Source organism: Thermobia domestica, chromosome 17 (assembly GCF_964235325.1).
Source record: "Thermobia domestica chromosome 17, izTheDome1.hap1.1, whole genome shotgun sequence".
Classification (NCBI taxonomy): domain Eukaryota; kingdom Metazoa; phylum Arthropoda; class Insecta; order Zygentoma; family Lepismatidae; genus Thermobia; species Thermobia domestica.
This window is the reverse complement of record NC_137470.1, coordinates 73,642,477-73,655,385: the sequence shown is the minus strand read 5'-3', so window position 1 is coordinate 73,655,385 and position 12,909 is coordinate 73,642,477. Positions and strand designations below refer to the sequence as shown.

The window sequence follows — 12,909 nt, the reverse complement described above, 5'->3', positions numbered from 1 at the left end:
TCTTTAATTCCCAGTATTTGTTCATAAAATTTTAAAGAAATATTAGTTACTAACAAGTAACACATCCGAAGTGTAACACTGCGATTTGGATCAAATTTAACAAGTAAATATTACACATGAAATAAACAAATATGTGTTTCTTATTTTCTGTGAAACGCAAACTTTTGAAACTTGACGCCCGAAAGACAAAAAACAAGTGAACCAAAGTAAACCTGTTTCGTATTTTCCTGGAAAAAATGGTTAGGTGGGGCACGGACCCCTCCAAAACTTTCATCACGAAATATTGAAAGTGCTAGTAACAGTATGTCAGATGTGTGTAAAGGACATGAAGAATTGCAACGAAACTTTGTGTATGAACAATACGCAAAAAATAAAGGAATACGGTTTTTTTATTTTCTACAGAAAAACGGTTTTAGGGGGAAAAATTCCCCATCCAAAATTTTGAAATTTGAGGCCCGAAAGGCCAGAGAAAATGAACCGAAGTGAATAAAATTGCCCACAGATATTGTAGACGTAAAATGAGGGAATATGGGTTTCTTATTTTTCTGAAAAAAAAATCGTTTAGGTGGGACACAGAGCCCTCCAAAACTTTGATCGTGAAATACCGAAAGTGCTGATAACAGTATGTCACAAGTGCTTGAAGGACATGAAGAACTGGAACGACACATTGTGTATGGACAATACGCAAAAAATAAACGAATACGCTTTTTATTTTCTGCGGAAAACCGTTTTAGGGGCAAAAGCCTCCACCCAAAACTTTGAAATCTGAGGCCCACAAGGCAAGAAGAATTGCACCGAATTGAATGAGAGTTTCCACAGATATTCTAGATTAAAATGAGATAATTATGTTTCATATTTTCCTGGTAAAAAGCGGTTGAGTGAAGCACGGACGTACTAAACCGTTGATTACGAAATATCAAAAGTGCAAATAAGCATACGTCAGAAGTTCCTAAAAAATATTGAGAATTGCAACGAAACTTCGTATAGGGATAATTTGGAAAGCAATAAATGAAACGTGTTTTAATTTTTGCGAAAAAACAGTGTTGGGGCCTAGGCCCCATCCGAAAAAAAATAAATATTACTGTAATAGCACAGGAATGAGTGGACCGAAGGAAATCAAATTGTGTGTAGATACTATATAGACCCTATGTAAAATAAGACCTTTTGTGTTTTTCAACTGTCCCTATCCGTTTTGCTTCAAATTTGGCAGATCACTTTACTTCGGTCCAATTCTTATTGCTTTTCGAGGTCAAATTCTAAAATTTTGGACGGGCTCTTTTCCCCCGAAAACAAAAACCGTATTCGTTTATTTTTGCCTATTGTTCATACACAAAGTTTCGTTGCAATTTTTCATGATCTTTACACACATCTGACATACTGTTACTAGCACTTCTGATATTTTATGATCAAAGGTTTGGAGGGGTGCGGCCCCATCCAACCGTTTTCTCCAAGAAAATACGAAACCCGTATTCCCCCATTTTATGTCTAAATATCTGTGCACAAATTCGTTCACTTCGGTTCATATCTTCTTGCCTTCCTGGCGTCAAATTTCGAAATTTTCGGTTGGGGCTTTTGCCTCTAAAGCCGTTTCTCCGCAGGAAATAAAAAACATATTCGTTTATTTTTTGCGTATTGTCCATACACAAAGTTTCGTTGCAAATCCTCACGTCTTTTACACACATCTGACATACTGTTACTAGCACTTTTGATATTTCGTGATCAAAGGATTGGAGGGGGCCGTGCCATTCGTAACTATTTTTTCCAAGAAAATACGAAACCCATATTGTCTCATTTTATGTCTACACTATCTGTGCAAAAATTCATTCACTTCGGTTCACTTCTTCTTGCCTTTCAGACGTCAAATTTCAAAATTTTGAGTGGGGGATTTTGCCCCTAAAACCGTTTTTCTGCAGAACATAAAATACCCGTTTTCGTTTACTTTTTGCGTATTTACATACTGTTAGTAGCATTTTGATATTTCGTGATCAAAGGTTTGGAGGGGTCAGTGCTCCACCCAATCCTTTTTTCCAGGAAAGTTCGAAACCCGTATTTCCTCATGTTATGTCTAAAATATCTGTACTCAATTTCATTCACTTCGGTTCACTTCTTTTTTCCTTTCGTGCGTCAAATTTCAAAATTTTGGGTGGGAGCTTTTGCCCACTAAAACCGTATTTCCACAGAAAATAGTAAAACCGTATGCGCTTTTCTTCTGCGTGTTGTCAATACACAAAGTTTCGTTGCAATTCTTCATGCCCTTTACAAACATCTGCCATACTGTAACTAGCATTTTGATATTTCGTGATCAAAAGTTTGGAGCTACACCCAACCGTTTTCTCCAGGAAAATACGAAACCCGTATTCTCATCTTAAGTTTGCAATATCTGCGCACAATTTCATTCACTTCAGTTTACTTCTTCTTGCCTTTCGGGCGTCAACTTTCAAAATTTTCGGTGGGGTATCTTGCCCCCTAAAACACTTTTTCCGCAGAACATAAAATACCCGTACTCGTTTTCTTTCTTTTTCTTTTTCTTTCTTTCTTTTTTTCTTTTTTACATATTGTCCATACGCAAAGTTACGTTGCAATTCTTCATGTGCTTTACACACATCTGACATACTGTTACTAGCACTTTCGATATTTCGTGATCAAATGTTTGGAGGGGTCCGTGCCCCATGGAACCGTTTTTTCCACGAAAATACGAAATACGTATTTCCTCATTTTACGTCTGCAATATCTGTGCACAATTTCATTCACTTCGGTTCAGTTGTTTCTGCCTTTCGGGTGTCAACTCTCAAAATTTTGGGTGGGGCTTTATATTAAACCTTTACATTAACTTTTTTCTTTTTTATGATATTCTTTTTTTTGGTGGGGGGGAAGGAGAAAAATGGTTTCCTCTTATATCTGTTTCTTGCCATTCATCTTGTTTGAACTGCTTAAGTAAAATAATTTTGTTACTTCTGATGTCATCCAGCTCCGTCACGATAATAAAATTGTCATTCTTAACAATTTGTTTTATTCTCTTATTTGCAGTTTGCCACACTGATATATTTGTTACAAAATTGCGGTTTGGTCCAACGCCTTTCGAATTCGCAACCAACCCAAACGCTGAGCTTTTTGAGTTGTCTGCTATTGCAGAAAAAGGAGAATTGCAGGTGATAATGCACTTTTGGAGTTGTGTATACATCAAGTAAGGTAGACCTATATGAGAAGGATACACTATCAATATACAATAGAGGTTATAACGTTTGTGTGTTGTGTGAAACTATTTATTTCTTACAGATCAATAAATGTGTTTGTTTTTGATACTAGTTGTTTGTACAAGTACTAGCTGTCAAGGAAGTAAACGCACAGTTTTTTGTGAGTATGGCATTCCAGCACCTACTGATGTGGAGAATATGAAAATTAAATTAATCAAGGCTATATTTTGTGGAAAGAAGCAATAAAGTCTGGAATACATTACGTAAGGAGGCGGAAGTTGTAGATGCAAGTTATGCGTAGTGTAGATAAGTTACGACAATTTAAGGGAAATACTAAATAACCTATGAAACAGAGTAAAATATAGGCGATTCGAAATGGAAATACAGAATTCAATTACCATAAAGATATCAGTGACGAGTTCAAGGCGAAATTTTTGTAGTCTAACAATTAAAGCAGTAGACTACGAATCTGGATCATCATAGTTCGAATCGACTCATAGTGTTCTTTCATTTTTTTTTATTATTTTCACGATCCTTCATAATCCAAACGTTTTAATATTTTACTCTGAAATAAGGCAGAAATTCCATTGTCGTTGACGATGTAAATTTGACGATGAAAAATCAGATTTACATATGATGATGGGTTTAAGTTTTTATGATCATGCAAACTGAAATGTTTAGTTAGGGAATAAAAATAAGGAGGACTACACTATTATTGCCGAAAAGTATGTGCAGTTACGTCATACGTGTTGTTTACAGTATCTCGTTCAATACATTCATTCTGATAATCAAGACCACTTCGTCCTCGTGGTTAGCTCAACGTGCTGAAATTGTGGGTCATGCGTCACAAGGCCAGAATGCATCTCAAATTGCCAGAGCATTTGGTTGTGACCGACAAACTATTCCCAAATGTATTGATAGGCACTGGGATTATGACATCAGGACCCAGAGCAACAACTGCAGTTCAGAATGAGGAACTGATAGAAGACGTCAGGAACAATTCAATACGCCATAGACCCTTCTTACTGGACAAGGCTGTAGACTACGGCTGTTTCCACGAAACCACATGGCAAAGATTAAAATCAGCCTGCCTGAGGGACTGTCGTACCGTCACAAAGATATATCTCACAGAGATGCACAAGGCGAGACGATTACAATAGACACAACAGAACATTGAGCTCCCACAATTATACTATGATCTAACTATGTACACTCATGTCCAAAATGATTGTCGCATATCTATAACTGTTTTCTTGTAAGAATATAACTTGATAGTGATTTTGCAGGGTACTTTTAATACTGATACTATGTGTATATTCGGGAAATGTATATTTGTGGTAAATTTCATAGGAAAAGAATTATAAATACGAAAGTTAGAATGAGTAAAACAAAATGTTGCTAAATGGACAAAGAAGATTTATTTTCGTTTTATTGTTCTTATTTACTGCTCTTTTGACATGAAATTTGCCACATACATGTCTTTGCTGATTATACAGACACAGTACTAACATTATAAGAAATAACGGGCGAATTCACTATCAAATTATATTCCTACAACAACACACTTATAGACGTGCGACAATAATTTTGGACATGAGTGTACAATGATGAGAAAGTATCTCTGTCTAGTCAACGAGGAAGATTCTCTATAAGTCTCAACGGACAAGGTATGTCTCAACATGTAATGGAGACTCCGTGTTCCGTTTGGATTGTGGCACACTTCTTGGGCTACTGACAGCCGAACACTCAGGAGAAATGATTCCACTACCCAGGCGAATGACCAGCCGAGTTTATATTGATGGATTGAAGAACAACTTGCTACAATCCCTTCATGCAAATTTTCTAGACCAAGAAAAGTTTGTGTTCATGCATAACAACAGTGCTGTGCATACGTCCGGATATACACAGGCATGGCTACAAAAACACCTAAAACTCATCTACGTGCACTGGCCTCCACAGTCTTCTGATCTAAACTCAATGGCACATCATGATGTAGGAATGGGAGGATAGGGAGAGGATAGAAACCAACTGGTTCTAGAATCCCATATTTTAAACATATACTAGTACTATTGCAAAAACCTCGGTAAATTGTGTATACTAGTACCAAACATGCTGGAGCGAGTATGTGCGTAATTACAGCACACAGTGATTACAAAAATTTTAAGAGTGATATTTTGTTGCCTGCATTTTTATTGCCTAGATCATTTGTAAGGAGTACGGTGGTTGCTGATGTCAGTTTGGTTCTTGTCCAACATCATGACCGTCGATTTCCTCTAGGTTCTCCCGTTTCTTCCCGCTTCGTCATTGCACCACTTTCATCGATCATCAGTCGCTAGCATTTATCGTCATCTTTAGCCTTGGTTGAATTATAGTGAAACGTTAAACTAAAGGATTCACTTTATTTTTCAGTTCACCATTGTAAAGTATAGTTTTTCAGTTGCATAATTATTGTAGTAATAACGCTTGATATGTGAACAAGAAGGTTGAAAGCAACATTTTCTTTTAATGTTTTACTCATAACTTGCAGAAAAAGAAATGATTATTATGTGTTCTCTTTGTTCGTTTTATATGTCATTGCTTATTTCCCAAAATACTGTATGGGTTCCATTTTTATTATCTTTGCTGAAACGCCTCTTTCTCGAACGAGGAGAGTAAGTTTACGGAAAATATTTGAAACCTTTCTCCTCTTAGGATACGCATTAAAATAAAACTATAATATAAAATTACTAATATCATCACTTTTCACCCATCACCTTTATGCTGATGAAGAATGAACTGTATTTAAACGGCATTAAGAGTGTCACTATTCATCTCCGCAACCACGAAAAGTACACTGAGAAAAATCCGTTCTACGGACAGCGGTATATTGTACAAATATACGGAATCCTCTTGTTTACTACACAAAGCAGTATGGAGCATATGTTATCCATATGCTACATACGCACTGCTCTTAGATGTTACATCATGCCGTTGCAGGATGTCTGACATTTAACAGTTTTCCGCATATCACATGCATAAACTTATGTTACTTTCCTCAGCTGTATGTTATATATATATGTCCATTTGTATATGAGATCCTGATCGAATATACTGTTCCATACGGAAAGTACATATAGATGGAACACTTATACGGAAAGTATTATAAAACATGCGTTTTTAGTTATACGTCTGCTGTACGTCGAGTCCAAAAACTACAGGAATTATGCATGTAACCTACCTTTTTCAGTAGCCACCCACAATATTTTTTCTCAGTGTATGGGTTGGACACTAACGTCAGTCATTCTTGGTTATTTTTGCATGTGACCACTTATTTTTTTTCATAAAGTATGACCCCTCGCTCTCCCTTGGGGTACGCATTTTAATCGATTTAATATCATTAAATGTTTGGGAGGCTTAAGGTGGTTAATCATTGCAAGTGTACCTTTAATTGTTTCAGTAGTTATTGCGTAATTCTATTTCACGCGTAAATTATGACTCCATCTACCATTTTAGGATATGTATTTTAATCAATTTAATACCATATAATCCTCGGAACGTCTAAGGTTGAAAATCGTGCCAAGTATCATCTTAATTTGTTCAGTAGTAATTGCGTGATGCAATCAGACAAATTGGCATTCGCCTCTATACAATAGATTTTGTTTCGCATTTTACTAATACCCAAAGTTCGGCATGTTTCTATTATTTATTCTTGATTCTGTTCCGTTCACGCTCCACTAGTATTTTATATCATGTGACTCATTCATTTGAAACGTTCAGTTCTGGCAAGTACTTCTAGAGACTAACATTAAGTTACAGTAATGACTTTATGTTATTGAAAATATCCTCAAGTTTGTCTAGAGAGAAATGTATTTTCACTCCCTTTTATGAACAACAATATACATATTACATGTCAAATGTATTATTTGGTATGTAGAAAAAAGACATAAGGAATGGTATAAAAAGAAGATAATAGTTAAAAGCTTGCTTATCCCATGCAGATTGTACCAGCATTTAAATAGTACATTATCAAGACAAAGCAAATGCAGCTGGTGGAGTGGGAAGCGTGTCAGATTTACACGCATATGATCTTTTATTATCATGGGTTCGAATCTCAGCTATGAAAAAAATTTTTGTAAAGAAAATTATCTTTCATGGCAAAGAAAATTGATCAATGAAGGTAAGAAAATTATGGGAAACGACGCGAATTTGAGATAGTAAATTATGGCATTTATTTTACTTAAGCAAATATATTCTGGCCTTAGGAGGTTGTGAAAATTTGGAGCTTGCTTTCTAGTAACTGATTGCGAATTGCACTTAATCAGGATTTTTTTCTTTCTTCAATAATTGAAAAGTTAAAATATCTCCACTACCGGGATCTCTCCTTACAGAAATTGATTTTTTTTATAAAATAAGAGAAAGAAAATGGAGTTGAGTTGAGTTGATTTTGAGTTTAACGTCCCTTTTCAGCAGCGAGGCTATATGAGACGTGGACCTACTGATTAACGTGGAATCCGAACCACATGAGCTCCCGCCGGGAATCGAACCCGGGTTTCCCGCGCCAAAGGCGCGTACGCTAACCGCTTAGCCACGGAGGAGCTCAGAAAGAAAATGGAAACAAAACTAGAATTTTTTGTCGCACATAATCTAGCAGAACTAAAAGTGAAGAAGGTGTCGGTCTTTGTGGCGAGAAATGTTTACTGCGTTGGTCTACTAACTTGAAGGTTTGAGGGTTTGATTCTGTTGTAAGGTTGCTTTCCTTTTCTTATTTCTAATTTAATCAAAACTTGCCTCTATTGCCTACTTCATTGTACTAATGATTGTGGCCCAGAACGTCTCCAAATGACCTTCTACACTAGCTTCTGACAGTAATTGTCTGTTCAGTTAGACTTTGATGCTTTACTGTAACCTCCACAATGACAGATAAAATATTGCTGTGACGAACTAGCTCATTTCTTTCGAATCGAAATTGTAGCTATTTTGTTGTTTATTTTCTGTTTTAAGAAAATAATGCTCATATAAAGAGGAAAGGTCTGGAATTTTAGTTTAAAATGACTTGTCATGTGAAGGTGGAGTAACTTCTCAAGTCTTTAAATGTAAGACATCTTACCTAGGTATATATGTTCCCTACACAGCCAGCTACGAGAGAAGCAGCCCCAAATTTCAATCATTTAAATATAAGAAATAGATCTCTTTGTGTTAGCTGAGCACATTATAAAGGCGGTAACGTTTTGGATGCGTGGGATTCTAGCCTACACCTTTTCTTATTTTCACTAAAATAATCCTCATAGCCATTTAATTATGTATATCGGCTAAACAATATACAAAAAAAATCGGAAATCTTTACACGAGCTAAGCAGCGAGCAATGGATAATAATGTACTCGTGTCTGCAGCTGATTTGTAATTCACTTACAACTAATTGTACGTTTTTCTGTGAAATGTGATGCCTTCGATATTTACAAACAGTTTAAAGTGAAATTTGAGGAGTTAAAGCAACTCTTTGTGAATTTTTAAGTCGTATAAAATGCTTATCGATCTGCTGAGTAGTTTATATAAAGAAAATGCTTAAATTTGGGAACAAATCCAATATCGTAACTGGTTTGCATGCCAGATGCCACAATTGGTGCAAACGCTTCCGATTTCGATTGGAGGTGGGACCGATATGTTTGCAACCCACGTCAAACTAAGGCCTTATATAGATTTGAAGCTTAAAAATGACCAAAACAAACAAATCCAATTACGCCGAAAATTGGAGTTATCGACCCGGAATGTTTTGGGAATTCACACGAGTAGAGACTACATAAATATTATCGTATTAGTGATCATGCACGGTTATTTTTCTTCGACAACAATAATAGCGTGTCTATTTTACTTTAGTGTAAAATATTGAAACGTCTGCAATCCCTATCGAGCACCGCAAAAATTGTTAATTAAAAAGTTCTTCTGTGAGATCAAACTGCTGCCCTTTGCCTCTTGCCTTAATCATTAGGCCACGACCACTTTACCCTGAGGGCTAGTCATTGAGGTATTTGCAGGCAATTCCAGTCTGTGCTATTACTTCCAATCTACGAGTTTTCTTTGTTTGATATATTTTTTCGTATTTCTTTTATGTTGTTGTCAATCATCTCTACTATGCACAGTTTGAATTTGCAACTTCAGTCCTACTTAAGCGTGTGCTTCATACATTCATTGCCTCTCCTTACCAAACTTCGGACTTGACTGATGTAATTCCCATATTCTCCACATTACTCGATGCAGGAATGCCACATTCACAAACAGGTGTATATTTACTTTTTTGACAGATAGTACATTAAATGTCTTTACGGTAATTGTTATAATAAATATACTTCTTATTCGGTTCATTTCAGGTTTCTTTAAGTTCGACTTTGTTACCAACAAGAATAACAAATATAATCGAACTTCATTATCGACTGATTGGACATGCTTCGAATGCAACAAATCATTTTCTAGTAAGAGTTGTTTGAAAATCCATGTGACAAACATTCATGGTGAAAATCGAGGCCCGTTTGCTTGTCCTTATTGTGGAAGAATGTCGAAGAATAGAAACAGTCTAAAAAGTCATATTTCTGATTATCACAGAAGGTGAGACCTTATGAAGTAATTTATTAATAATGCATTTTTCACTTGGCTTATTTCTTGGTGACTGTACAATAAAATGTATATATTTTTAAAAAATCTTAACCAAATGAACATGTTATATACATGGATAATTTAAATTAAAAATAAAAATCAGTTGTAGCTTGTAATAACATTTTTGTTTCTTCAAATTCCATACGATGTATGATTTATGTAATAAAACATGTTACGACCGATCATTTGGTTCTATACTTATTATTTCATGAATTTGTAAGTGTTTAAAATAAAGTATATGCATACTAGCCTAAGAATTTAATTACTCATTCCTAACTCGTCGCTATACGTAGTAAACTCGTAAGTTCTGTCACAACTTTAGATTAGAAAATTAGAATAGCAGACGGGAAATTAAGAATATACGAAAAAGTCGAATCTCTAATTATTGTCTACTACACTAACAGTTAATCAAGATGATCTCATCTCTCTTTCCCACATGTATTTAGGCGGCGTGACTAATCATTGCACACGTACACCCAGCCACAAAAGTATATCCCCCAATAAGTGCTCTAATTCCATTACTTGGGATACAGGTAATTTCCAGTTGTGAGAACGCCTAGACTGATGCAACCCAACTTACACGTAACTTTTCTCGGCACTGACAGCAGTTGGTAGACATGATCCAGGTGTTTATCCCGGTAAAATTCCAAAGTAGGTGACTAACGAAACAGTTCTTCATTCTAAGATGAATCTCTATGGTTCGGATCGTGTTTTCCAAAGAACACCATATATTTATCTTAATATTGCTGTGTACGTAATGTATTATTTCTTTATCTACTGTATGTTTAGAGAAATAACAATACTGACCACGCATGAATCAGATAATGCTTGTAAGTAGCTGAAAATATCAAATCTAGAACAATTGCTGGAAATAAGTTAGTAAATGATTGCCTTCATTGAGAGCCCTTCTTCAATTCTCCTCATTCCAACATCTTTTTTTTCTGGAGAGAAGATCTTTCTTGTCACACTGAGTATGTATTGAAATTGAAACATTTGAAAAAGTTTCAACCTGGCTGGGATTCGAACCCGGGCCCGCCGAACAGAAGTTCAATACGCTAACCACACCGCGTCACTTAATCTTTTATCTAAACTTTTAGCTAGTTAAAATCATTCCGTGTAAGACTTTACAAACTACTAATGCTCATTTGAGAAGACGTTCCTTATGAGTGTCACAATGACTTACTCGAGATTTCCTTCTTTAACTCAAAAGCAAGTTATATAGACCTTCGTCAATGAGGAAAATGTCACGAAACGCTCTTCAAGTTGAGGCTACCTCATCGTTTTTAACTGCTCCCGATTTACATTACTACTATTCTTCCTCATCGTAATTTCTAATTTCCAAAGAATTAGAGCCGGCAGCATTTACGCCGATCCCAAAAGTTTCAGTATTCGCGCGCTACCCTAGACAGCTCTTCGAAGTTGGTCATGTAAAATATACAGAAAAAATTGAGCAAGACAACAGAACCTTACCAACCCCTGCGGGGCTTCTAACACGTTCCTACTACTACTACTACTATTATTATAATTATATTTACTATGGATCCGTTTAGTAAAACTGCAAGCTTATTTTAATGAAGAAAGTGTTATGAAAATTTAAAAAATCCTTGGGCAAGGTTTAAACCCACGCCAGAAACTATTTTCATTACTGGAACGTTATCCTAGAACACTCGCACACGAGGGCCGACAGCAGTTCGTCTTAATTTCAGCTATGTGTAGGTTATGACAATTGATGTCCTATCTGTATCGGCCAATAAGATCAGAGCATATCTGAAATTCTTGGAATCTCCCGCACACCAAGGTCTGCTGGGCCGTTAATTACGCCTCTGGGCCCGTTCCATACACGACAAATTAACTAAGGGGACTATATTGACAAATCTGACAATAATATACGAATATATACTATTTCTAGTGCCCCTAATAGTAGACATTTGTTTACTGAAATGGGCCCATTTCTCATTATTGTTTTATTACCTTTATTGTGCTGTTCCGTTCATGTAATGTAGTGAACCTGTTTGATGCTTCACTTATAATTTCATTTTCGTATCATATATGGAGTAAGACAATTTTGTCTTAAAATGGGAATGCCTCGAACGGCAGGGAGCTTCCCTGGGGAGGCAGTGGTCCCCCTGCCCCCACAAGTTACGGCCCTGCGTCGTGGAAATCATTTTTCTAAATTGCAAGGTATTGTTTACGTAATTGATTTTTTATTTCTGTTTTTCCTTTATTATTATTATTATTAGTGGCCCATCATGAACCACTGACCCACCAAAACACATCGTCATCAAATTTGACACATTATTATTATTATTATTATTATTATTATTATTATTATTATTATTATTATTGCAAAGTCAAGATTTGACTACATATTTTATATTTTATGAATTTTCTGATTGGATTTCAAGTCTTTTTGTTGAATAATCAACACACTCCACTTTAGGGGGTTTGGAGGAGTGAAATATTATCCTGTTGCTTCTCACTTGTTTATTTGCACGCTACACCAAGCCTGGATACTACATTTCACCTTTCTATATCTACGAGAAGTATTCTAAAGGTTGTTATGATCGTAAAAGAATAAGTGAATAAGTGATGAGATCAATGAACTTTGCGTATTAACAACATTTAAAGTATTAGGTTGTCAGAAAAGTCATAACGTATTTCGGTAAAATATGACAAATGATGGTTTGTTGATATACTCGGGTCATGCAATAGTTTGTGATGAATAGCTAAGCTGTTGAGCGCTTTGTGTAGTAATATTGCTTTTTATTTGGCTTCGTTTTACAGATTTGATCAGAGATGGCGTGGGTCAATGAAAACTTGACCCACCACCAACAGCGACTCACTCTCACCCATGATCCACCACCCAACTTGGCCGACTCTGACCCACTACCCACCATGACCCACTCTGAACCATCACCCACCATGAACCACTGACACACCAAAAACACTTCGTCATCAACTCTGACACATGATCCACGGCCTCTTTTCTACCCACTAAGAGTTTATACTTGTAATGAACCCAGGTTGTCAAATTCTAACTAATCGGAGTTTGAATTTCTACGGTCAATCCCTCAAGCACCGCTCTGT

At 36.1% G+C, this 12,909-nt stretch overlaps 1 protein-coding gene across 2 annotated transcripts in view; it reads left to right on the top strand.

Moving 5' to 3' along the window:
* The window catches only part of LOC145673735 (uncharacterized), a 453,474-nt gene extending 443,469 nt beyond the window's left edge, over positions 1–10,005 (top strand). The window contains exon 6 of one of the 2 annotated variants that reach the window (XM_081743463.1): positions 9,540–10,005. In XM_081743463.1, coding sequence (XP_081599589.1) covers positions 9,540–9,778 — 239 coding nt within the window. In that variant the 3' untranslated portion in view covers positions 9,779–10,005. The remainder of the gene's footprint in view (positions 1–9,539) is intronic. The other variant, XM_081743462.1, reaches the window with a different exon arrangement.
* The last annotated feature ends 2,904 nt before the right edge of the window (positions 10,006–12,909 follow it).